Raw genomic sequence first — 27,371 nt, forward strand, 5'->3', positions numbered from 1 at the left:
CTTGAAATTGTAACTAGCGGCACTCGCTTAATGATTTTTCCATCTTTTCAGGGTGCACTTTTAACGAGCGAGACTTGATTGCCGTTTCTCCAGGGCTCTAATTGCACCCTGCATGCCAGGAAGTACCCTCCATTTTCCTCCCTGGTAGCCCCAGAGCCTCTTTGAACTAAGAAGCGAGGGGATCTCTGCCAACAGAGAAGCAAGATGTGTTTTTTCTGCAGCCTCAGTGATGGAGCTAGTAGGTTATAGTGGTGTGTGGCTCCTACTGTGCTGCCTCTTGCCAAATGGCTGACACTTTCAGCATTAAGCTAAAGGAAAGAAAGTAACCATTTCATTAAAACCTAGATTTTGGCTTGTCCCTATCCTGCTGTAATATTTGAAGTACCTGTTTTTTTTTTTCAAATTGGCTTTTTTAGTGAAGTTTTTCATTGGTTTAAAAAAACATGCCAAAATAATTAAAAAAACGTTTTTAGGTTTTGGTGATGTCAGTGAAGTATTAACAGGGATTGAACTTGACAGAAAGACTAAAATCACGCTTTTAAAAATAAATTTGTAATGGTGAATCTGTGTAACAGATTATCCCAATTCAGAGTACTATTGAAGGACTTAAAAGTTCAATATGAGATTTCTTTTCCTTTTCTGGGAAGATTGCGATTATGCCAGGCAGGACTTGACACTCATGAGTGGGAGTTACGGGAAACGTGTCCCCATACTGAGTTACTGGCAGAATGGAGGATGGACCAAGAAGCAGGCTGTTTTAATTCCACAACACAGTCATTTGATAGAAATAATAATGATCAGTGAATCTGGGAAGCTGATTTTGCCATTTGTCCATTTGCTTAAGTGATTTTTCAAAGTGGCATTTGAACAAGGAGCAACAGGTGGAAAAACTTGTCTTCTGTTTTGTTTTGTTTTGTTTTGTTTGAGGCTGTTTTATTAGAAACATTTTGATTCTTTCTTGGAAGCAACACAATTTTAAGACTTTTGAGTTGAGCATACCTCCCTGCCCAGTTCTGCAGTGCTTTTGTTTTGCCTAGACAAATTGTGTACTGATGCTCCTGAATAGACTTTATAGTTTCAAGGGTGTTTAGTAGCATTCAGTTAGCTTTGAACAAGCTTAAGATGGAAATCTACTTGCTTCTGTATTAAGTCCCTATCTGCTGGCAGGGCTAGAGAATAGAAGTGGGGCTGTGCTAATGACTGATTCTTGATAAAGTAACATCCACATGCCTGTCTGAGATGTGTCTCTGCTCACCTGTGTACGAAGCTGTGTAGGAGGTGAACACGTTCTTCAACTCGTTATTCCTGCCAGTCCTGCTGCTCTGTATTGACCTGGATTCCTGAAGATAACACGCACAACATGGAGGTTCTTAACTGTGGTTAATGTAAAGGTTAGTCATGTGGCAAGAGTTTTGTTAGTATAAAGCAAATATGGGAAAACATGATGAGATGCTGATTCCCAGCACCGGTGGTGGTGCCCTTTTGTATAAATAGGCAGATGGGCACGATGGAGGAAGGATGCCTTTCGTCAGACATGCAGTTGTGACGTCTGCTTTGTGAACCATGACTTCTCCTTGCCCCTTATTTTTAATTAACTTTCTTACTTTTGGTAGGAGGTACTTAGTATTGTCTGTTTGGCATATGGGTTGCAAAAGGAAATAAAAATGCACTTTAACATTTGAAAGTTTTTTAAAAAAAATCCCTTTGCTTAATTGTCTTGTTTCTTAAGGAATCTTGTTTGATTTTGATTACCTCCCTTGTGACGTCTGCAGAGGGCAACACAGAATAATGAGGAGGAGTTTGGACTCCAAACCTGGGAGGTTGTGGCTTCACCTCCTCACTACAGATACTACAACAGTTTCCTTGAGCCTAGTTCTTCCCTGATTTGCTCTAGTGTAGCCCTCTAACTAGTCTGCACTGGGGAAAGCCGAGACTAACCAGCATTCAACCCAGGAGGGGATTTATGCTCTCTGTCTGGTCAACATTACAGAAACTGAGGAGATCTGTGTAACCTGTGAGCCCCTTGGCTTAAGTACACAATTTTCCTCTGTTACTGTTTAGGTAGGCTTTTACTACCACTGCTACTTTTTAGGCTACTGATCTGAGCAATTTAATAATAGCACTTATGGAGTGCTTGTCATCAGAAGAGGATCCCATAATTCTTTATGTACAGGAGATGGCCCACGTCTCCCAGCACTGATGTGCAGTGCCCACCTGATATGCAGCAACTCTACTACACAGCAGATGAGGTAGAGGAGTGGGATGTTGCTACACCTATTAAAAGTAAATTAAAGGGGAGCTTAAGGAACATCTGTTTGACGGAAAGACTGATTCGAAGTCGAGTGGAATTCAGTCAGGACTCCAAGGTTAAGACTCCTACCCACTCTTCCAGAAAGTGCTGTGGTATTTCAGTTGTGAGGCTGTCCCATCCAAAGCATGGTACCACCTTCAGCACAATGTCCCTGATCACCATACTGAGGTGTTGGCTTGGACATCGTGCCATCGGTACCACTCTCACCATCAGCCAGGTTTTCTTTGTAATGTCTCAGTTCTGATCAGTCAGGGTGGTAAGGCTGCTGATGAATGCCTTCCTCAGGTTCGACTAGTCAAGAGCTTTGCTGGTGTGGACTTGCCAGCCTTTAGGTTAACGAATTGATCCAGTTAAATCTGGTGATTTTCACAGTGTCTGTGCAAATGATCAGCGAATTTGGAAAGCCCAAGTTCTGTTTTTTCCCTAATTCTTTTTGCTAAGTTTGAAAAAAGGAAACCCAAAGGTTTATATAAAGCTGAAATATTTTTTTTGTAATTGAGAGGCATCACCGCTAAGATGTTCCATCTTGAAATTCACATTTTAAACTGGTACAGATAACTCGCTAAGGTTTACCAAATATCTGCACTAGCATTTGGTAGAAGTTTACTATATACTTAAGTATACTACTTTGTATTATAAAATGTAGTGTTTCTTTTGAAGTTGTATGTTTCTTTTGAAATTGTGGCTACACTGATAGTGGACTGTTTTCTTGAGGAGTATTAAACATGTTTTGTAAGAATCCTACCTCACTGTCTTGTCAGTAAATATTTTGACATGCATCCTATTTTAAAGAATTATTTTATAGTACGTCACCCATCAAACCTTTTTTTAAAAAAAAACTGTTGGAGCAGTCATAAAAAGCAAAGGCTTTCAGCATGTAGCTCTGGCTGTAAGGCTCCTGCAGGAAGGTGAAGTCCTGCTCCAACCAGAGAGTCCGTGCCAGGTTTTCACTCCCTCCCACACTGCTGGAACTACTTACGCCAACAGCTTTTTTTTTCTCTCCCCCCCTCCTCCCCACTGTAGTGGGATCATGAGGATAAGTTATAGCGCACTGGGCTGGGGGGTTGGGTGTTCAAGAGGCTTTTAGGTTTTGTTCTGTAAAGAAAAGACTGAATTTCTTTGATTCTAGAAGCTGCTGAGTGCAGGGCTCAGGAGGAGAAAGAAAACTGCCATGCATTAAATATAATAAATGGAAACTTACAGAGATGTTGAGTAACTCAACTGCTGCTCCTTTTTTGATAGTCTGTGATCACCTGCACTTTATTTTTGTTGTAAAGAGGATTACTTATTTTTTCATTTAAGCTACTGTTTGATTGGTAGAGTGCTACTCATTACAAAATTTAATTTATAGCTGTTTGAATCATGAAATTTGTTTGTTTTTGCTCTCTAGCAAAATGACAATTTGTGACTAAATATTTTAGCAGAAGTGTGTAGCGCTATAGTAGATGCAGAATATTTTCCTTTTTTTTTGTAGCAAGACAAAGGTGTTGAAGCCATAAACATACTTGATCCTGCTACACGTTTTGAACCTATTAAATCATCCTTACCAGGCATCCCTGTGGGGCAGATACAGCTGAATGAAACTTGTACAACTATTTTTCCATGATGCTAAACAATGCATAGGCCCAAATTAAAACTGACTCACTAATCCCAAATTACAAGTCCATTGCTTGATGACAGGTTTCCATGTGCTGGAAACGCAGTCTGGCAAACAGGTTTGTTATTTGAGAATGAACTTTAGTTTGATCTGGGCCTTAGTTTTAGAAGTTTTAAACCTTAGCTTGATCTTGATTGTTTTCACGAGGAATTTACATTAGTTGTTTGGGATCTTTTAAACCCATAATTTTGTACCTGTAGTGACATAGTTGTTCTAATATAATTATTAGTTTCTTAGGTGGACACAAATGTCTGAGTGGTACCATAAAAAGGAGTTAAATTCTTCAGATTATGTGGCCTTGTAGTGATACTAGTAGAGTATTAACTACTGTTGCTAAATAGTTGGTGCTTCCACACTAGTCAGTTTGGCTTTACTGAAAATCCGTGATATATAGGCCACATTTCATTTTGTCTCTGGTTCTCTCATGACATGTGCCTGCTATCAAAGTGAGCATGTCTTTATTTACCTTTGGGTTACTCATTATGGTTAAGGTTGTTTACTCCCCAGCTCTTGGGGAATGGGTACAAGTAAAATCCATTTTAGCATGAGCTCTGTTGGTGAAAGGATTACAGAAACTGCAGCTATCCAAATTGTCACTGAGATGCATTATTTTACAGGGAGTCTTTCATATAGTTGGAAAACCATGAGGGATGTGAATAGTGTTTTAGAGCTAAAACATACATAATCAAAGTTTTCAGTGAGAATGAGGCCAGATATCCGAGAACGAATGTTTTTTGGGTTTACCCCTTTGAATCAGTTTGACTCAACATCTTCTGTTCTGATTTTGACATTTATCCAACCTATCTGCATGCTTTCTAGAGGTAAATCTTTTGTTTTTCCTGGTTATACATCTAATAAAGTAATGATGCAGGGTGTTACTCCAGGGGTAGTTTAGAAAGTGACCATTGTTTTAAAGATTCTATGGTTAGGAAATATTTATAGATAATTTAAATACCAGGTTTCCTAAAAAATGTATAATTTTATTAACCTTAATTTTGTAATTAAGAGATTTTTAAATTAGAATTGACTGCAAGAACCTTGAAAGCTGATAAGAAAATTGAAAACCAGATTCTGGGGTCCTCATTTGCTGAAAACCTGTAGATGGTACTGGAAAACATTTTGAAAAGTACAAGGTCACACTTGAGCAAACATTTCAGAAATCAGATTTATTTTTTTATTCAGGAAAGCGGGCGAGACTTTGGTGCATAGTGGTTTAATTCATTTCCATTGTTAGTAGGTTTCAGGTTTTTTATAAAAATATGGTAAACTAATGTCATGTGCTTGTTTTGTCAACCTCATAAATCTATTTTTATAATGCTTTTCCAGTGTAATATATTTGATATTAATATTAGTGTCCCCAATTTCTGTTATGATTTATTGAACATCATGTCTCTGTGGCGAGAATATTATTATTATTTTGCAGTCCTCTGTTTTGTAGTCCATCTCTAAGGTGTTTTTTTTTTCAGAAGCACAGAATGGCTGGTTTGATATCTAATTCGGAACTTATTTGTGGTTTTAGTGACCTGAATTCAACCTGTTTCTGCCTCAGCACAGCTTGCTGTATTTTGACTGATATAGGTCATTGATCAGAGCCAGGGCAGGAGTATCATTCTCAGCAGGGAACTCAATACTGGTGATCTGATGCCTTGTCTAGTTTATTCTTACTGGAATCTAACAAGCATATGGTCCAAGGTGGATAGGAATTACAAGACTGTGCATTGACTAGATGAGCTTTGTTTTTAGTCTATGTAGATTACATTTTATTGATTTGTAATCTTTACCACAAATTAGGTTTAACATAATATTTTGTACAATTATTTCTTGGAAAATGACATTGGAACAGTTGTTCCATATGTAATTCTTTCAATTTGTGTGTGTGTGACTACAACCAAAATTTTGTAGTAAAGTAGTGTATAAAGATGTGTACTTTTGGATCCTTATGGATAATTGGCCATTTTACATATGCCTTTTTTCTGAAATCTAAAGAAAAGTTGCCTTTCCTAATTATAGTGAGTGTTTCATGGTGTTGGAGTTCAATCTGGGGTAATGTGATTAGAGATGTACTGCAGGACACTGTACTAGGCCCACTGTTCTTGCTGGATTACCCCCAATGAGCTGGGCTTTGGTATTAGAGCTAAACTAACCAAACTAGATGCAAAGAAAATCCAAAACGATTTTATAATAATTCAAGGCTCTTGGCAGGTGATAATGTAGACAATTGCACAGTATTATAAGCATGTACCAAATATTTAACACTAAATGGGAAACCGAGCATGAAGAAGCTACCAATGCAATACATTTTGGTGCTTTATGATGGCAGTTCTGTCTTCTAGAGCTGTACGTACAATGTTGTAGTATGACCTCATTTAGAATATTGTATAATTTCGTCGTCACCACCAGTAAGAGCTCTTAAATCACAAGGCGATCCACCAGTCGATGACGTTTCCCACTTTTGTGCCAGACGTGCTCCCCAGACCCCAGAAGTCCACCTTTCCACAGGTCGTGCAGATTCAGTTTCACCTTTGCTAGCCACAGGCGTTTCGGTTTGACAAAACTGAAATTGTTCAGTGCTCCAAACGGTTGGAAGCACTTGAGTTTTGTTGCCTCTTTCTGTTTTTCACTTGACTAAGCGTCTGGCACCCCCTAATCCTCGTTTTCCACAGCCGTGCTTTCAGCCAGAGCCTCGTCATCTCTCGCAACCTCATCGGCAGCATGCCTCGCACCCTGTGCCTGCGGTCTGGGGCCTCTTTGTTTTTAGTTATTTGATTTCCTTTTAGCTGTTTTTATATGCACAAGGTAGGAAATTAACTATTACAAAAGGCTCACCTTCACTAGAAGCATTTTAAAGCTTCTTTTAAAGATGAGGAACTTCTTAACGTGTTGTTTTTGTGAGGTGCTGCTGACGTCAGTCTGCTGCTCCTCTTCAGTCCCATTGCTGTCAGGCTGTGGTCTACACCGGCAGCCCGTACAGCGCGCAGCAGAGCTACCGTAGTAGCTCTGCGTCCTGTTCCAATTTTTACACCTCCAGTCAGTTTCCAAGGTTTTATTCAATTGTAAATGCCCAGGATTTTTTTTGTTCCATGTGATGAGGAGGTGCGGTATTTGCAGGTCCTGGAGCGTGATCAGTCTAACATTGAGAGGTCACCCCCTAAGAATTAAAGAGATTTCTGCTCTGGAATCACTGTAAAGCGACCAGATACAGTCATGGGCTCAAACAAGCGTCCTGTTCTGACAGGCTAAAAATTGAATCTTTTGAGTCTTGGAACAGGGAAGACAATGAGAGGAGCTGATTCAAGCATCCAGAGCCCTCAAAGGCCTACACACAGTAAACACTGCAGTGGAGCAAAAGACAGAGGAGACTGACAGAAACTAAGCAGAAGTGTGGTTAATTCTGAGAACAGCATCTCATTACATGTGGGTAGAGGAGTTGGGAACTAGCCGCCCTGCCATCTCGCTAATGCCGATGCCATCACTTTTCTCAAAGAGCGCTGGGATCAACGCGTTAGATAAGCCTAAGGGCCTTCTCCCCCTTTTGCGGGCTTTATGATGTTCTGGAGCCTTTTAAAAAAAATCCCCACACCAGCAGCACTGCTCTTCACCCAGGGAGTGAACTCTTTCAGTGCTTTGCTTGCACTGCCTAGATGTACTGAGTCACTTATGGCAAGCAGTGATAGGGCTGTGCTGGCATTGCATGCATCCAGAATTCAGCAAAGGAAGATGATGCAATGATCATGAAACGCTTTTCTTTTTTATGCATGAAGTGTTTCGGCTAGCCTGTGCAAAACATGCATTGTTCCTGTATTTAATTTCATAGTCTTAAACTTTGAATAGGCTATTCTGTCTAGCTCAGAAATAATCGTCACAGTGACATCCAACTTAAAATTGTTCAGAAAGTTGGGATTTTAATGTAGCTTAGGTTTTGGGTTTAATTTCAAGACTTTGTCATCGCTTTGTCAAGAACTGCTAGTGAAGAGCTTTCTGGCAGATACAGGAAAGACAAAAACAAGGGAAATTGCAACAAACACTAAAAATTTTGAATCTCACTCCAGTGTGAGTTTCAGTGTGAAACTGTCCTTGTGTTTGTACATCTCAAACAAATATCAGTGAAACCTAAAAACAGGTGTCAATAATATTTCTAAATTCTTTGTAGAATAGTGCTCACCTACCACTGAAGTGCAGGATTACTCTTGTTAACATGTGATAGTCATGTGTAAACACGGTCCCACTAGACAGGCAGAGACTCAGGCCCACTACTCAGGCAGAGAAGTGAGAAACTGCTTTATCAATTGCATTTAGGGGGAATTTTAGTGATACTAGTCTGTAGAAGCACAGAATAAAATTTACTTTTAGGAAAGTGCTGTTGGATTGTTAATTTAGTTTAACACCCCATCTGATTGGTTCTCATTGATGTGCAAATTCAGGTGGAAGTGCGTCACATACTGGTCCACCAAACCCCACTTGCAGCAGCAGTGTCCTGGTTTATTTAGAGGATCACTTATCCTAGTACAGACCAGGGCCAGCCTTGCTTAGCGTCTGAGATCTGGTGATAGACTGCAAGGAATTCTGGTGCCATGGTAAAATTATACAAAACTGGTTAGCTATAGAAGATAAATATATCATTATAATATTGCAAACAACTTTAAAGTGGTCTTGGACCCATCCATTGACTTATTCCAGTATATACATTTCTAGAAATTCGGTTGTGATAACTTTTCATTTTTTGATCCCCGTTATATTTATAAAACATTTTCAGTCACCTAATCGCATCACATCCATTCCTGCTGCATAGTCAGAAAGTGAGGAAGATTCTTGTACTGTTTGTTTTTTTTTTGCTGATGGTTGTGCCTTTTGAGAGGTAGAGCCTGGATGCTGACCCATCAGGTTCCACGTGATCTTTTGAATGATATCGCAGTAAACGTGTGTTTCAGTTACAGGATATCAAAATAATTGCCTACATGTACAGTTAACAACTTTTCCTGTTCTTTGTCGCAAATTGTCACTGTTGTATTGATTTTTTGTAACAAAGACCACACTTGTTTCTGTGATTAAAATGGCTTAAGCCAGCTAGGAGAGACTAGGTGCAGAATGAGTCTGGAAATGGTGGCAGATGAAGTCATGTCCAGTTTTGGCCTTGGAAGTTAAGGAACGATCACGGGTGGAAACTTGCGTGGGTGGTGTGAGAAGTGTAGCTCCACTCCTGCTGGTTTTTGGTTATGGCTGCTCACACTCGGAGCCTGTTGATGACCTAGACGGTGGTTATTCCCCTGTGGCAAAAGATGGGGTCCCCTGTGGCCAGAGGTTTCCACACTGTTGGAGTATCGGGGGCAGATGTCAGCTTCTGCACTGGGCAGAAGCACGTGAGCCCTCTTACAGTAATAACCATCAGATGTTTTTCCAGCGGTGCAATTGATTGTAAGTTGAATGAATACTGCCCAGTAATTCAGTTATGGCTTGAACAGTGATGTTCCTTAATATCATTTCTGGAAAGCCCAAATGATTTTGAGTTCCAATTTAACTGGGACTCAAGCTTCAGAATTCCTAACATCACACTCAAGCTCACACTAATCGTTTTATTCCTTACAGAACATTATTCAGACCTTTATTTGCAGGCCCATCGATTTTACACATCCTGTTTACTAAATGTTTTTTTTTTATTTGTGTAGCTAGAATATGAGTCATGTTTAAATCCATAACACTCTTGGCAAACATAATCACTGATGTTCATGTTTTTTTGGCCCATCACGTTCTGAAATTCAGGCCAGATGCCTCTTTCTCACAAATTATCACAAAGTCTGGGAGCATAGAATAATGCACATTTAAATGACTTTTTGCTAAACTCCCCCCACCCTTCAGATGAGGTGTTTCATTTAATACATTCTGTATAGAATACCCTTTTGCAAAATGTTGCCTTTTGCAATGCGAAAATCGAGCAATAAATGTACAGATGCATTCGTTATGCGAGCTATGTATCGAGCACTGATTCTGAGAGATTATTTAACGTCGCTTCTTCTCTGGCACGTATCATAACTGATGATCTCTTGATAGGAGCAGTGCTCAGTAAACGGGTTTTGATATGGACACATTTGTAAACATTTATACATAGTTAAAAATTGTGCCCCAGAAAGGACGATTTTGAGAACAGTGCCTGAGGAATGAAAGCAAGTGATCAAAATGAAACGTACACAACGACTTAAACTTGAGACACTGGATTGGATTGACAGTGATAAAAACCATTGCTTTTACTCAGAATTGCTCTTTCTCTTTTGATTTCCAATAACCATGCTGATCACGAAGTGTACAACATCGCGAGTAGTTTTAAATAAGGTAGAATGATTTACCAAAGGCTGAAATAATGTTCTGGTAGATGTATTGAAATATTACTAGGTTAGGATTGACATCTTGAATGCTAAAGGACATTCGTTTTTGCAGTTTTGTTCTGATGAGATTTTGGTACATTTCAGCCCATTCTTCAAAACAGTGCATACTTGCAAAATTTATACTAAAGACCCTTTGCTATGCACAATCATTGAATGTGCAGAAAATAAACATGTCAGATTATCACAATTGCATTATGGAAGGAAATAATAGTATAGAAATAAGCTTTTATGACAGTTTGAACTCTTTTTCTTGCAGTTACTATTTCACGTCAAAGGCTGAAATGAATTCTGGGATGGCAGCCGTGTGGTGAAGCAGCTTGTTGGCATGCGGGGCCTTCCCTCTGGGGTTTTTATGTTCGTTGGTACCACAATATGTCCTTAGTTTGCTGAACATTCCCAACTTGTTAGAAAACGTATTCCAAATAATTTTTACTAGTATCTATGCTTTGTAAATATGCTGGAAGAACTCATCTAATCTGCATTTTCTTGAATGTATGTTGGTGTAAATCCGCCTAAACTGCCATAGAAGGCTAATAGTGCAGACTGTTCTAGATCAAGATTTTGAGGTTTGACCAAGAGACGCGTGTTGCCTTGTGGACTTTAAATTACGTGTTTGCTACAGTAAAGGGTTCAGTCTGTTTGAACAATTTGAATTCTCCACCCAGAGCAGAAATTCAAAAATCAGAATGCGGGAGTTCTGATGCTTATATGGTTATTTTTTTCTTTTGGAAAGCAGTGATTAATTACTTACTCACTTACAGAAATGTTGCACACGTTTGAACTTTGCTTTTTTTTTCGTGGCATATTCTGTAATTGCTCCATGATTCTGACTGTCAATTACTACCTTGATGCTGTGCCTGGGAATAAAACCCAGCAGGGTTTCTGACAGTCATGGGTTTGCATGCTTTTCTTTCTGTGCTGGAATAGGATTTTGCGTCAATAAGTTTGTATTGTGTAGGGAGTTTTATTAGTTTGTCTAAATTGGATCAATCAGGAAATTAATCAGGAAGAATAGAAGTAGCATTGGCTTACTCGTCCAGAGGATGATAGAAACAGTTTGTTACTGTTCTTATTAATCTTCATTTCAGTACTGTGTGGTCCTGTCAGTAGATGTGTAAAGCCTGCAGTCCAGGCTCAAGACATGAGTAGCTTAGGACTGATTTACATTTTATTTTTCACAGTTCAATGCTAAAAGTTCTGAACATCGTTTCAGCTTCTATGGATATTTATTCCACTTGTGAATAGACCTTTTTTTCCCAAAACTTCACTTTGTTAAAAAAGACTACAATTTAGACAACCAGGTACTTTTTGAAGAATTGATGCTAAGTGGTTGTTAGATCTTGGACCAGCCTAATCAATCAGGATTGACACATGCAACCACCGTATGTGGTTAATCAGGACCTTCCAGAAAGTCTGTTTGTTAAAGAAGCTTAGTTATAAAAAATGTGGATGGATGTGGTTTATATCCTGATTGACAGGAGTTCAGCTTCTGTCTATTGTAGGCGAAGTCTGGATGAAAGAACCATTGACCACTGACAGAAAACTACTAGAGATGATGAATGTTTTCGTCATTTTCATAATAAGGCAGCGATAGTGTGTATAGACCCACTTTATGTGATGTTTGTGGTAAAAATCTGGATCTGGAATCTTATAGATTTGCAACAACATGGTGAGGAAACAACATTGTCTTCAAAAACTTTTGTTTTTCCAAGACATAATATTACACAAATTTTCCTGTGCTTTTTATACCACTTCACTTTATTCATCTCTCCTAGTGTTGCTGAGAGATTGAAGGAAAGTTGCATCACGAGTGGTTGCTATAGAGCTGGAGAAAAAATACATAACCTTACCAGAAGTTAATTGGTTTAATGAATTTAGGAGTGGCCAGCTGTAGTCCATTAGAAACCACAGAAATATCAGGGTCTCTTCATTGCATGTGCTCTCTAAATTGTTTAATTGCACAAATCATCTGCGTCTGTAATTGAAATTGTTCCAAGTGTGAAGAAATTGAGTTAAGGGGTGACCTAAAAACCTTCTGATTGTGATTTTCCAGGACCTGGGTTAGCCAACCCAGACAAAAACAGAACCGTAAAAAACAAACTGGCTGTTTTAAGGAAGCTGGTTCTTTTCTTGGGGTATGTCAATATTTTGTCACTTCTTCACAGTTTCTCTACAGTTGAAATTTTGATTAAGAAAAGGAGGGGCATGGACACAATAGCTGGATGACCTCTTTGGGTCAATTACCGTCAGATGGGCTAGAAGGGCCAAAAAACCTTCTTTCTTATGTATATTGCTTGAAAACATAAAAGCTACTTCAATTTTATCAGCAGTCTGCAAATGAAAATATTAACATTTATGAAAATGGAAGTGTCATTTAAAAAAAAACACTGTTTGAGGTTGGTTTTATAATACAAAGGTGACTATAAGCACGAACATTCTTGAAGTGCAAACAGTTAATACCAAAGTGATGTTGTGGTTAAATCTTGGCTGTTGTCAAGATTGTGTAGAAGTTCATGTTGCTTTTAATCTTTTTCAAGTGCTACCAGACCATAAGAACCTGAGCAGGCATTTTTATATTTAGCAAATTAGAAAGTGTGGTAGGCTTTAAGTGCGGTCAACCAGAACGGTAAGCGCTCTGAAAAAGCAGTCTTTGTTCTACATGCATGGGGAGAAGAGTAGCAGAGCACAGCTTTGAAGGAGACATTTTTAAAACCTGGGCTTAAATATTCTAATACAGCTATGTACAGAATTCAAGAGAAACCGAGCTTAGAGAAGAGGTGAAACCGTAGAGGGCTTGGTTCCAGCTTCAGCTTTATAATGCCAGACAGATACAAATGCAGTTGGGTAAGTGGATGGTGCTACTTCTCTAGGTTAGTTTCTTTTGTTTTAGGTGTAGACCAGTGGTTCTCAAACTATGGTACGCGTACCACTCGTGGTACATGGAGCGCCACCAGCTGGTACGCCATATGACCCTGGAACTTTGTTGTGTGCACTGAAAAATCGGGACGGGTTTTCATATTTTCTATTTTAATACATGTCGAATATGCAACCTACGTACTATGATACAGCACGCTAATACCTGAGTGGACACAAGAGCTACAATTTAATTCTATACCATTGTATAAGAATGCGTGCTACGAACGCAAGTGACCAATTGTATTTAAAAAAGTTATCTCCAGCAAATAGGGAGGTAAGAGAATGTGCATGATTTTGGAACAGTGCCAATGCTGTAAGCACAGGAATGCATAGAAATGTGTGCTACAAGCACTGGCTATTTTGTGAGCACAGGAAAGCGTGATAGATAACCGAAAAATATTTAGGTTAATTTGAGAAAAATACGCGGAGCGTCTCTGTGTTTCGCTCCCATGCGCATGAAATAAAAACGTCTTTTAACTTCTGAGACGGACTCCTGAAACAGAAACGGGAAAAAATGCAAGCTTGCGGATTGCTAAAGCAGGTAAGCCCCACACTATTTTTGAAGAACCTTATTTACCATTGGCACTTCTCACTGCAATGCTTTTCACTGCAATTAGATGAGTCTGTAGTCGATTTGGCCAATTTGCTTTTTTACGTTAGATACGAGTTTGAGGGTACATCCCATGAGGACTTTCTGTTCTGTAAGCCGTTACCAACAGGAACTACAGGAGAGCACGTATTTCAGCTTCTGAATGAATTTATCGAAGAGTATGGCATCGACTGGATAAAATGCGTCGGAGTTTGTGCAGACGGTGCTAGAGCAATGACAAGCCGACACAGCGGTGTAGTTGCTTGAATTAGAGGGGTTGCTCCAGAAATTAATGGATGCATTGCAACATCCACCGTGAGACCTTTGCCGTCAAGAAAATGCCCGATGATTTAAAATCTGTTAGACTCTTTAGTGAATTGTATCAAGGCTCGAAAAACGAATTCACATCTGCTTCACTCGACTAAACAGGCTCACCCCTCTCACTGAAATTGGGCTTTTTTATTGTTTGTTCCTGTTTTTTTTCTGTAAAGCGCTTTGAGAAGCCACCTTTAAAGGCGCTATATCAAATAAAGTTTATTGTAATATTTTTTATATGTGTGTGCGTGCGCATGCGTGCTCATGTTGGTCATTGAGAATTTCTGGGGTTCCTATGAGAAGATGACTTGTAGGTGGTACTTGAATGCTTTGGTTTGATCAGGGGTGGTACTTGGTCCAAAATGTTTGAGAACCACTGGTGTAGACTGATCACCAATCTTATCAGCAGCTCCTGCTGCTGTTCTTGCATAGGAGTGTCAGTCCTTTTTTTAAAAAAACATCTTCAGTCTCCAGTCAGTTGTTTTTCTCTACAAGAAAATGTTAACTGCAAAACATTTTTGCAAAGCAAATGAGTTGTTTCAAAAACTTTTAATTATAGGATCTGGTGCCGACAGACTTTCTGAAGCTTAAGTTTTTTTTCAAAAAGGCAAAAAAGTTCAAAATCAGTATAATGGTTTGGAGGAACCAGGCATCCTAAAATGTGATTTTGAAGATTCAGTTTTTGAAGCCAGATAATCTTTAATGGTTAAATATCTAATGAGTCATCTGTGTTCAGGCTGGTGGAGAGGGAATCGTTTTGCCAGTGACCCCTGCAGGGATTTAGAGAGATTGCAGCTGAATAATGCTCATTAAAGGGAACATACTGCTGAAAAAGTGGGTAGTCACTTCCAGTAGCATAATGGGTGTAGACCTGGGTTTTAATCTTAATTCTACCTTTTGTGTTCTCTGGCTGGTACCTGAAAATAATACTCTAGACTAATAAGACTCTACAGACCTAATGTTAACAATTGCTGTCACTTTGTGTGAACTACTAACTGTCCAATGAATACATGCAAATGTTTTTTTGTGTTGGTGCTTATGAACTTCAGAGTTTGTAGTAGTGCTGCTCACTTTTAAGGTTTCAAAATCCTAGCCTCGGTTGGAAAAGTTTATATCAAACACTTCAAGTTTTAAGTGCAGAAACACTGCTACAGATATCTAATATGGTAAGTCAGTACTGGAGTTGAGATCAGATTTTTGTCCCTTTTTGCTGCATGATTGTAAGACTTGTTTATGGTGTGCATACATAATTAGTTTTGCCTTTATCTCCTCCATGGCCCATGATGCATCTTTCTCCTGGTTTTGCCTTTCTATATTTCACGTACAGTGTAATGAAAGTAAAAAAACTCAAAACCACTTTGAATACTCAATATTTTCTTGAACATGGTAATCTTTGCACTCGTCTATAGAAGAATAAGTATATCAAACCACATTTCTGCATTCTAGAAATTAATGGATGTGAAATTAACACAAAAGCCTTTCAAAAACTAGTGGGAGGAAAAGGAACTACGTTTGCAAGTGACACAATGGAGAGATGACGTGTGTTTGAAGCATTAAAAAGTCTGTTGCCAAAAAATTTAAGAGAATCTGATTTTTGCCTGCAAGACTTAAGTGAGTTGAATATAGCCTGTAATAAGTTACCTGATGCACTAGGTTTAAAACGTAATGAAAAATATATCGGTGTGGAAACTGGATGTTTGCTATACTTATTTTTCTGTGATTTATTTTGGCAAAAACAATGCAAAGCTTTATTCTGCTTTTAATTCTTTCCTCAAGATGTAGTAAGCAAAGCAGGCGCCATGTACTGGAGTGCTCTATTTAAGAAAATAAAATATGTATTAAAAAATTCTTCAAAGACTTATTTGCTTGCCTTTACTAATGCAGTGCTGGCAGTGTAATGTCTGTTACAAGAAACTAGACTCTGTTACCACGGTAACTAGCAGCTGAGTGCTCGCTGCAGGCAGCTCCATGTGTCCTATTGGCTGCCTTCAGTTTATGCAAGGGACACTAGAGTTGACAGCAGGGGAGGAGACGGGGGGGGTGCAGGGAAGCAGGCAAGCCCTCCACTGCAAAGAAGGATAAAGCACTTCGGAGAAACCGAAAGAGGCCAGAAAGAGTAGCAGAAGATGGATTGAGAAAGGAACGAGGCAGCCAAGGACAGGAGTGGAGGAGAACGCCAGCAGGAGATGTGAACTAGAGTCAAAGGTGGAGCTCTAGCCAGTGGTGGGAAGTCAAAGTAGAATGAGGCCTATATAGAGCCGAGACTTGCACTTGACAGTACTGATGCTATCGCAGCCTCAAGCTTCTAACTGTTCTCCGCGTTACACTGCTGTATTTGTTGGTAGGTTCGTGGAGTCTGGTGTTAAGACCTCGTCTTTAAGACTTCTCGGCCTTCAGGTGTTGTGCTTTGAAAACTGAAGTCAAACGTTTCTACATCTGCCTGCATCTCTTATCATTTGTTTCTGGAAGAGAATCTAAAGCTAAATCTGCTTTGGTAAGTTAGAGTTGACGCTTATTGACACAAAAAGGCCAAATTTTCTTTGAAAGTCTTGAGATTGAGAGAGAGACCTATGTTCCACTGTAGATTACGTATATAAATTTGGTTGGAGTTTCTACGTCACTGACCAGATGTCTCCCTTTCAGTTGTAGGAATTTTGTCCAAATTTGCTATGCCGATAGTTTTTGTAAAAAACAGTCTCGGTTTTGATCAGTCCAGTTATGTTGATGAAAGTGAAACGGCAGAATCAAGAGATTTGTGTTAATAGGCATGCTGATGATTTGCGTCACTGGGGGTGGAGTGTGACCAGGGTCCAGTGTGACCCCTGGGGGTCTGCAGGCCTCTGTTTGGGAACGCTTCGTTAGGCTCTGGGTCTGCAGTTGAAAAAATGACAGGTCTAGTTATGTAACAAAATCAGATTGACATGCAAGAATCTGAAATCTCAAAGTGCTGAGTTTCACATTTGCTCTTGTAGAATTAATTAGGAATCGGGCATCTGAAACTTTAGTACCTATCAGCTAAATCTGTAAGTGCTCAAGTAGGCCTGTGAAGGGTGCCTCATGCTTAAATAAAATCTATGATAAATTTACCAGTTCAGATGTTCTGAAAACCAGGATGTAGGCATCTGTGTATCCATTAATGTCATGTAATTTTGATCCCTTGCATTCTCACAGCCAACTGATACAGCTTTTTTTTTTTTAAATGACTCATGTTTATTGTGATAGGTTAGTTAACCGTCCTTCAGGAGCGTCATATTGTGCTCACCAGGCTCTTGAGGATATACTGTTTTACCCATGTGGAAACTGTTTTAGGAGGAGGTGAACTGGCAGGAGTGCTGGGGGGGGGTTCCTGGGGCTTGACATTTTCATTTTCTGTGGAGGCTTTCTTTTAGGAGAGCCCGCTGAAGCGTGAAAGCCCTTGTACGTTCCCTTTTCTTCCGCTCCAGCGTGCCCGGGTCTGCGGTGTCGCCCCGCCAACGCCTTCTGTTGATGAATCGGTGTCTCTGGGGCATCCATTTTTTAGGTCTCTTGAAAAGAGAACGGTTGCTTGTCCACGGGAGATGCCTCTCGAGCCTGTTCGAAGAACTGCATCGCGAGGCGCGCGGGACGGGAGAGTAGGTTTCGTACGCAGGAATTGGAGCATGTGGCCGCTTTCCCGTTGGTAATGGCAGTGCGCCCCCGAGGGCGGAGCATTAGACCCTGCCCAGTGGCCACCCAGGTGATGCCCGGAGGTGTGCGCTGTTGTTGATTGGATGATCCCCGTTTAAACTTAAGCCATCATTTCTGCTCTACGGTGCAGCTGATACACTTGTGTGACTATAATGTCCAAATCGAGCACCCTGTGTATAATTGTATAGGTGTGATGTTTGTAAAACAAAATTAAAAGCAACATTCCAGTAAAAATATTGTACTTCACCGTTGTACTTTTTTTTCTTTGTATGGGCCAGTCTTTTGAAACCTGACATTTAAAGGTTTGGCTCTAATATTTACAGTGAAGTAGCTCTTTCTCTTTCTCTTATTAAGTTGGTTTAATTTGATGTGTTGCTTCCGCTTTTACTCAAGCCTATTCTAATAGAAACTGTGGCGTGGTAAATTTGTACATGAACAAAACCTTACAAAAAAGCAGTGTTTCACATTCCTGCGTTTGGAAGCGGTCATCATTTTTTGTATTCTAATATACATTGCTTGTGAAATAACAGTGCATTATTTGTTGTTTGTTGGGGGGGGGATCAGTTGTGCCCAACGTGTGTGAACTGACAGCGCTCTGATCTGTTCTGAAGATACAATAGGATCTGAATGCTGCCCACCAGACAAAGTGAAGGGAATGCACAGCCTCTAACTTAGGTTACAGATGTGTATAGCCTGCAGTGCTAATAAATGGTGTTGAATGGCCTATAACTTGGCTTGGCTTTAGAGCTCTCTCTCTCTCCCCCTCCTCCATCTCTTTAGCTCTTTTAATGTGGACTTTATCTTGGGTCTAGTTAGTAATCCAGTTGTGCAGTTGACATGTGGATACAAGATGCAATGAATTTTTAGTCTGTCGACCGAATGAAACCAGCTTAACCACACAATCCACAGGATAGAATTCCAGCATGCCCTCTGTGCTGTACTGTCTTAATTGAGAGTTGATGTAAAGTAAGGCTGCGTGTTCCTCTGAAGGAAGAACTTGATGGCAGCTGGAAGTCACGTGTCCTTCTTGTTGGTTTCAGGTCTCGCAGTAGAGGGAAAGCATCTGTTGATGATGAAGACAGCATGGATGGCGTTGAGACAGCAGAAATGGAGAACTTTGTGGAGACGGGCAAGTCTTATTGTTCTTCATTGTTCTGAGTGAGGATGATGTGGAAGATAGAGTATGCAATGGGGTTGGGTCCACAAGCAGCAGGCCCTTTTAGTGTGCTTATATGTGACCAGTGCCTGTTGTTCTCTGGGATTTGGGACCTGGTGCCGAGTAACTACTCCAGAATCCATAGATTAGGTTCACATGGCAACGTATGTGGAAAGGCCCGGCACCTAATTACATTAATGGCAAATCCTTGAGGAAGATCATTGTTAAAGGGCAATTGCACACAGGGGTGAAAGAAGACAGCATTTCATCATTGTCAGCAAATTGCATATTTGTTTTTTTTCCTACAAAGAGTAGCTGAGCTCTTTTCTGCCACAGTGGTTTGCTTCTCAGATGTCTAATTGCCAGTTTTTTTAACATCTACCATAAAACAGCTATTATGCTTACTGAGATGTTGGAGACTGTAGATGACTTATGTTGTATCAAAAGCTTTTTCAACTCCTACATTTTGCTTTGCTGTTCTACCCCCCTTGCATCACTGTTGGTTCATGTGACATGGTGGCAGGTGCTTTGCTTGCGTGTTTTAGCAAAGACTTCAGAACTGATATGCCTGTGTGTGCGTGCAGGTGCATTTATGGTTCTGCTTACGAGTAAATTTCTTCACAGTTGGGGGAAAAAAACTAAGTCTAAAGTCTCTCGGAGATTTCAGTTTGTTGAGGTGAAAAACATCAGGCTTCTCATTGGGAAGCTTGTCTTTCCTGATTTGGGAAAAGGCAATCCCACCCAAGATGACTTCAGTTGCGTTGTAAAAGTTCAGCAGGATAAATCTGTTTATCTGGCCTTTCTCAAATCTCAAAAGATTTGGTTACTCATGCAATTTTGTGGTATTTGTCAAATCTCATTTTCATACATGTCTTTTTCCTATGACGGGCATTTTGTGAATATAAATTACTTGTTATATTCCTGAGACAAAAATATGAAAATAAAAGTACTATCATCAAGTGATACCCATGTGAGCACAATATTTGGACAAGTTAATGTCTCATGAAAAAATACTTTCGTACTTCGTCTGGTTGAGCATAAGGAAAACATGAATCAACTACATATATTGTACTTGAGACTAGCTGTGATGTTTCCTTCCATGTGCATTGCTGATGTAATATGTACTTTATAAAATAAAAAAAACTTGAGGCATCAAGTTATTGGAGTTTGAAAATAAAGATGTGCATTACCTGAATTGAGGTCTCTTGTTCACCCATGTGCAGCCTGTAAAACAAAAATTGTAACATTTGAGCATTTTTTATACTCCTCCCATTTACAACTTGCCCAGTAATCCTGGAATTAGTTTTCCTCATTTCTCTGGGACCTCACCCTCTGTTCGGAGTGGGCAAGGAGATACTCTCACTGCAGCACGATTAGCATCTTAGAACAAAAAGCACCGAGCTGCTCCACTTATTCCTTAAAACTCCATCAGTGCTGTGTGACATAACCCACTCGCTGTCCCTTAATGATAGCTTTTAGTAACTGATGAATAATTCTGTGGTCACAACAAGTGACAGCTTTTACAAAAGCAGCTTGAAGAGATTAATTCTGTGCTATCAATTGTTTGGTGGGATGGGAGGGCTGGGGGTGATTCGTTGCCTTTATTTCTTAGGAATATGGTATAAAAGAAGTGAATTTTAATGAAGACCAGTGCTCTAAAAAAACGAACACTTCCCAGATCGTGCCTTGGTCTGAGGGAGAATCTACCTACCACCCCCAATTCCCTATTTCCTTTTTCTTTGTTTTTACAAAATATTATTTTTTTTACATCTCGTTGTGGCACGTGGTTAAAACTGCTCAAACACCAGGAGAGATTGTCTGAGTATAATCATAGTTTGATGACTGCTCAAATAAATCTTGTTCTTAGCTCCACCACTATTGCAAACTATGGAGGGAGTCAATCTATATATTTTGAACCAAAGCCCGAGGAGAGAAAAAAAAAGTCCCGTGCTCTGTAATGAGAGGCTAAACTCGGTAAACAGCCATTTCTGGGTCAGTGACTCTAAACAAAGGGTGGAGTTTTTATGGAGTAATGAGCCATAATGTAGTGAGTGATTTGACCAGTGACATGGCACACTGTGGAGGATCTGAAATCCCGCCCACGATCTCCAGGTCTGGTGTCTTGCCCTGTGAAAAATAAAACCCTTCTGCTGCTTTCGGCAGGAAGCACCCCCTCGGGGCCCTAAAATTACGCTGGCTTGACTGTAAAACTAAAGCATTCACAGAAGTGAGGGAGTAATGCAGCAATTTGCAGAATAGGACATGACATAAGGGCTCTACTGAATAGGCATGGTACTCTAGAAATGAAAGTATGGTACAGGGTTTTACCATTAACTAAATTCATTTGCTTTCCCTCTGTATGTATACATACAAGCTATATAAACTATGGCTTGATGCAGACAAAATCTGAAGAGGTGAAATCCCAGATTACTCTGGAGAAGACTGCATAAGATGTGTTTGTGGTTAAGATTTGAAAATTCAGGATGATTTGCCTACAACAATTTGCAGTAACTTGTCACGCAGCAGTAGTCTTCAAAGAATCTTGCCTGTGGGTATTTATTTTTCTTCAAGATCTGGAGTAAAGCCTAAATTCTTATATTAGCATTTTGTTTTTAAGACTCTAATTGGTCCACAGTATACCCATGGACACAAACCATAAGTATGCAAACAGTACCTTTAGGACAATTGTCATCCACTGAGGGTCAGTCTAGGAATACTGTATTACTATCCAGGCGGTTAATTGCACGATTCTAATGATAATTATTTTGTGAAACAAGCACCATGTTTCTGCAAACCACTCAACTCCAGTTAATTTTAGCATCAATCAAAATTGGTGTGGAGGCTGAGTTGTACATGTTTGCAATTGCCAAAGGTTAACATATACATGCAGGATATAAAGGATAAAGCATATCATTTTAAATGCTCATCTACCAAAACTAAAGGACGGCTGCTCAATGTGATCAATGGGCACCAGCGATGCCAATGCAGTCCTTTCATTTGTGTTAGCTTTCTGTTATAATTGGTTGCTTTTTATTACTTAATAGCATAAAAACCCAGACAAATCAAATGAAATATCTCGCTCAAAGACTTCTAACAATTGTTGTATTTTTTTTTAATCCAGAGAAAAGAGTCATTGTCTCGGAAAGTTCTCTGCAGTTTTAGAAATACTCATCTTTTTTTCTAACCTGATCCTTCTCTGTAACTCGTCTCTGCCTTTTTCTTTCTGTGTAGTTTGCAGTAAACTGTTCAACTCTTGTTTTTATGCTTTTGCTGTTAGTGGAATAGGAAAGACATCCATTATGCAGTACTGACATCTTCCCTTGGTGGAAAGGTCCTTTAAAATGGCTAAAAACAATGTTATGCCTTTTACATGTCTCTGAAGTGCTGCGTGGGCAGTTCATAGCGAGAGTGAAGAATACATCTTATAAAGGTCAATGTAAAGGTCATGTCATACTAATTTGTACCAACTGTGTTCTTATAACACTTTTTTACATGGCACACTGCGTATTTTGAGATGGTTTGACTTGTTTTATTTTAATGCGAGACATCTTTCTTACGGCTTCTTTTGTGGGTGCCCAGAGAAGGCTTTTTTGATCCCAAGTTTATACCTTTCAACACATCGCCAGGATTTATTGCAAGCAACACCCATCTTCTGCTATTTCTGAACGCAGATTCAAACAGCAGTGCTCAGTTATGGCTCGGTTATTTGTTTAGAAAAACTGTGGTAAAAAAATTTTCTTTTGGGATGGTAATCTGTTATGCTGGTCTTGAATAATTATTTTTAATGACCTTTAATTATGCTGTTTCTATTTTATTTTCTGGATTTTGTTGTGATCGTGATTGAGGAGACAAAACATCAAAAATATTTTAATTTCTATTAACCGGGGAACACTTCACTTTTTTTCCAGAAATTATATGTACCCTCCATGGTATACTACAAAATGCTTAGCATCACAAACAGTACATTAGTATAAGCCCAGTGTCAGTCCTTCCATCTTGATTAAATTTAGGTAAGAAGTAATTCCCAAGAATGCAAGGCTTGCAGTCATTGGTTTGATACAGCAGCTGTATCATCCTGCAGCTTGTAAGTGCCGATCCATTGAAGCTAAGCAGGTGTGAGCCTGGCCAGTACCTGGATGGGAGACCTCATTAAAAATCCAAGGGTGTTCCCCGAAAGCAGTAGAAGTGTTAACCATAGCGTCCTGGCCAGATTTCTCCCTGGCCTGTACCACTCATGATCTTGTAATAGTACCTAGCAATGAATTGGGTTCATTACTGTTTTCCTCCCCCTGATAGCTGATGTGTTATGAGCGTACTGGCGCACAGTGGCTGCCGTTGCATCATCCAGGTGGGGTTATACGTGGGTAATGGTGGAAGGGAGGTCCCATTCCCTTTCTAGCAAAGCTACAGTACTTTTCATTCATTAGTAGTGCACTTTGTTGTCATGGTTCTTCATGGCACTTCATTTTACTGCGTTTAAGATGAAAGCAGAGTGCCCTGCAACAGTATTCACCCCCTCCTACTATTGGCCAGTATTTTTGAAATACAACGTATACGCCTTTTCTAGTGATTTTATTATCAAAACTTTGAATGCTAAAATTGACTGCTATTATGGGTGACAAACTAACTTTGAGCAAAAACCGTGGAGAAATATCCAAAAATATGATAGCGTAAGTATTCACTCTTTTGTTATGAGAAGCATAAATAACATCAGGTGCACAACATTACTTTGACAAGTCACACAATTAGTTGACTGGTCTTTGTGAAATAATGTGGTTCACATGATTTCAGGATAAATGCCCCCTTCTGTTAGATCCTTAGTCAGGTCCAGGTAACTTAACAAAATGGGATATTATTGTAAGTGGGTCAGGACTTAAGTAAGACACTGTACATTTACTAACTTTAATTGCTTTGGAAGAATGATTACACCCTAGCTTATTAGTAGTTGAGTTGGTAATGGTTTTCTTAAGCTCATAAGCATTGGGGATTATTCAGCTGCTCTTACTGACACTACCAACTGTTGCTTAACTTCCTGTGTGTCTGGACAAAACTCAGGAAACCTTGCAGATCGGGTTCCGGTATGTGCTGTGGTTGTGGTGGTAACTAGAAATATAAGACCCCTCTGTAGGCTAATTTTCAACCACTCTGAGATTCGGTGATATTCTTAATGATATTCTTACTCGTTTTGTTGCCTTGTGTTTAAGTTTGTACATGCAAAGCAATGCATGTTTTTGTCATCCAGAACTACTAATAAAATGCACATCTGTGTCTTGTGAAACAAGATAATCTCTTAACTTTCCTTTTGATAGGGGCACCAAGTTAAGCATTGTAGTAGAGAAATTGCACCAGGGGACTGAAGGCATTTGTATTGCAGTCATCACAGCTCATGCTGCGTGTCAGTAATAGCAGAAAACAGAATACTGTGTACTAAAGGCCTATGCATATGTTTGCTTTGAAACTAAGTGATTTTCAGGACTTTGGGGAAAAAAGTTATTCAAGCTCTACAAGACATTTGAGAAATTCTGTCACATTTGTCCATTTGTTTATTCTCAAGGAAATGGTTTTAAAAGAAAGTCTTTCTGTACTCTGTATTAAAGAGCTACTTTTCTAAAGATTGGTTTCTGGATACATTCACCAGGAGTTTAAGCCATTGCATAATCGCTTTAAATTAGCTTCCCTGGCCAAAAACGACCATATAAAAGTCATGTATGTTCACTATGTATGAAGTGTGTGTGTGTAAAGCATGACTAAAATGTTAAGAACATTTTAGTGTAGAGTGAACCGGAAAAGAACCTTTTGATTTTGGCGATCAAAATATTTTTTCTTAGCCCTCTTATGATTCTACACTAGTTCAATCGAAGTGTTTTAATAGACCCTTTTGGTTTTGACCTGCTGTTTTCCGTCCCTCCTCAACAGAAGCAAAAGAGCCGCCAGCAGAAAGCGACAGCGTCCAGCCTGCAGAAAGCACAGGAGAGGAAAAGCCATCTTCCCCTGTTCTCCAGCGCTCCGCGTCGGAGGAGTCTGCAGGATCTTCTGCCTTAGCTGCCGATGAAGCCAAAAGCAGGTTAGAGAGCCGCACTCGACTTCTGCTGAGTCACAGACGTAGGAGGCTGTGTGTGCGCGCGGCTCTGTTCGCGCGTGTGTGAGAGAGTGAGTAATCGTGGGGGGGATGGGCGGCAGCAGGAATAATTGAGTAGGGAATGCTGGGTAAAGGAAAGCTGCAGGATAAATGAAGCCTGCCAAGCCTTGCAGTATCCTGGCAGCTTGCAGACTGGAGGGCTGGTGCCGTAATTAGTGGAGGAGGAGGGAGGAGGCGGGGGTTTAGGAGACGGGAGGAGGAAAAAGGTTTTCCTAGGCATTGCACCCAATTAGCACAGATCGCAACAGCAGTATTGTGCCCTACTGTGAGCAACAGGTGTAGGGAAATGGAACTCTTGTTTCTTTAAGCATGATGGTTTGGTAGTTAAAGCAGCACAGACCTTTTTCCCTGCCTTAAATTGTTGTACTAATTGTTGTATTAATATGAAATCAGTCCATACCGACTCCACTCTTCCATCCGTCATGCTATGGGGAGATATTTTGCATTGGCTGAATAATTCAGTGTAGTTTTTAGATGCCATATTTCCTGAATATAATCTGTTAGAATGGTTAAGCCTTAAATTATGTGGGGTTCTTTGAAATTTAAATGCATTTTAATTCCAGGTGAATGCAAACAGCACTTAAATGCTTTGAGATGCGATGAGGCTTGTACCCCTTTGCCACAGTCCATGGTCATTACAGAATGATTTGTGGTGCAGCCCTTTGTTGCCATAAAACTGTTCTCCAAAAATAGGAACATATTGCATTATGTTTGCATACCATTGTAAAAATGCACTTGGTACTTACATAAAATGGAAACCGTCACTTCATAGTGACCCGAGGATTAAACAATAAATATAAAATAGAGTGGCTGCAATGTGCCAGGACTGAATTTTCAAGACTTTCATTTATAGCAACAGGGGCACTCAGTCCAGGAGTGAAGGGGTGGGTCTTTGATAAATAAGAAGGTTCCATGAGAAAGTGTTGCATGGCGTGTGTAAACAGGTAACCCTTGAGGATCATATCAGATAACCACATCTCCCATCTGCCGCGAAAGTCTAGTTCTGTGATTCCAACAAGTCTTTTGATGGGTTCAATTTGTGCTGTCAAATTAATAGACTCTGAACTGGATGATTAATGTGCCAACATGTTGTGTAACGAATGATTTCTTCACAAACTTTTCTCTGACCTGTTTAATAAGTTCCCCTGTGTGTGCTGTTGAAAGGATCGGGGGGGGTGGGATTTATATGCAGTGGGGAACCCCCCCCACATTGTTGCAGGTTCTGTTCAGTCCCTCGTTAAGACAGCACTGTCAGTGAACAGTGTGCTAATGCCCTGGGGGAGTGATTATTTTTGGTGAATGTTAATAAAAAATGCAGGGTGGCACAGTGGCGCAGTGGTTCGTACTGCTGCCAATTCCAGACCTCGGGTGTTATCGGGTCCCTGCCACAGACCGAAGACGTGCTGTGGGCCCAGTGTGGGTGTGCGTGTCTGTCCGTCTGCCCTGGGGCGGGCGGGGCACCACTCCGGGATGTACCCCGTCTTGTGCCCGTTCCATGCTAGGATGGCCTCTGGCTCCCCTGCGACCCCAAATTAGATGAAGGGGTTAGAAAATGGGTGGATGTGTGGATTAATAATTGTTGTTAAGATTTGATTATTTTTTCTAAACATATATGCATTTCATACTTTTATGAGAAGTTTTTCCATCCACAGATATCTTTCCCCCCCCCCCCCCCCATCTCCACCCATGTTAATTTATTCAGGGTAATAGGAATTCTTCAACTTTGACTCTCACCCTAATTAATCACTCATTCATCCTGGGAATTGGTAGGAAATATTTCTGGTTAAGTTAATTGTGAAATAGGTTTTTACATGTTAAGTTATTTTTAAACTGTTTTAGGTGGTGGCAGAGTTTGCAAGTTGAGTTTATAGTTGCTGTTTTTTTACAGCGCGGTGATTGAATTGCCTATTTAAAGGTGTTTTATTTTTTTATTTTTCCTTTTGATGACTTGTTTATATACATGCCTTTGGAATTTTGATGTATAGTGTGTTACTAGCTAATTTCATATCGTAACATTGGATAGGAGCATCTGCTAAACAAATAAGTCATTTTTAAGGTCAATGTACTTTTGTTAATTGTGCAACTTGTCATCTATGTTGGAGGTAATAGAATTGCACCAGCACAACTTAAATGTTTTCATAAATATATTTCATTTAAACACACATTTGTGATCTGTCTGCTTAGTATCATTTACACTTTTAAAGCCTTTATTTTAAATTTAAATTCGCATTACTGGAATACTGGA

General features: G+C 39.8%; 1 protein-coding gene across 12 annotated transcripts in view; it reads left to right on the plus strand.

Annotated features, from left to right (window-relative positions):
* LOC148833053 (histone-lysine N-methyltransferase 2C-like) overlaps window positions 1–27,371 on the plus strand; it is a 158,107-nt gene that overhangs the window by 26,156 nt on the left and 104,580 nt on the right. For 10 of the 12 annotated variants that reach the window (XM_088918211.1, XM_088918217.1, XM_088918216.1 and 7 more), the window contains 2 exons: window positions 18,872–18,960; window positions 24,904–25,051. In XM_088918211.1, the coding sequence (XP_088774337.1) occupies window positions 18,872–18,960; window positions 24,904–25,051 (237 nt within the window). The remainder of the gene's footprint in view (window positions 1–18,871; window positions 18,961–24,903; window positions 25,052–27,371) is intronic. The other 2 variants (XM_088918221.1, XM_088918220.1) reach the window with 1 other exon arrangement.

Source organism: Atractosteus spatula, chromosome 6 (genome assembly GCF_055471065.1).
Source record: "Atractosteus spatula isolate fAtrSpa1 chromosome 6, fAtrSpa1.hap1, whole genome shotgun sequence".
Lineage (NCBI taxonomy): Eukaryota > Metazoa > Chordata > Actinopteri > Semionotiformes > Lepisosteidae > Atractosteus > Atractosteus spatula.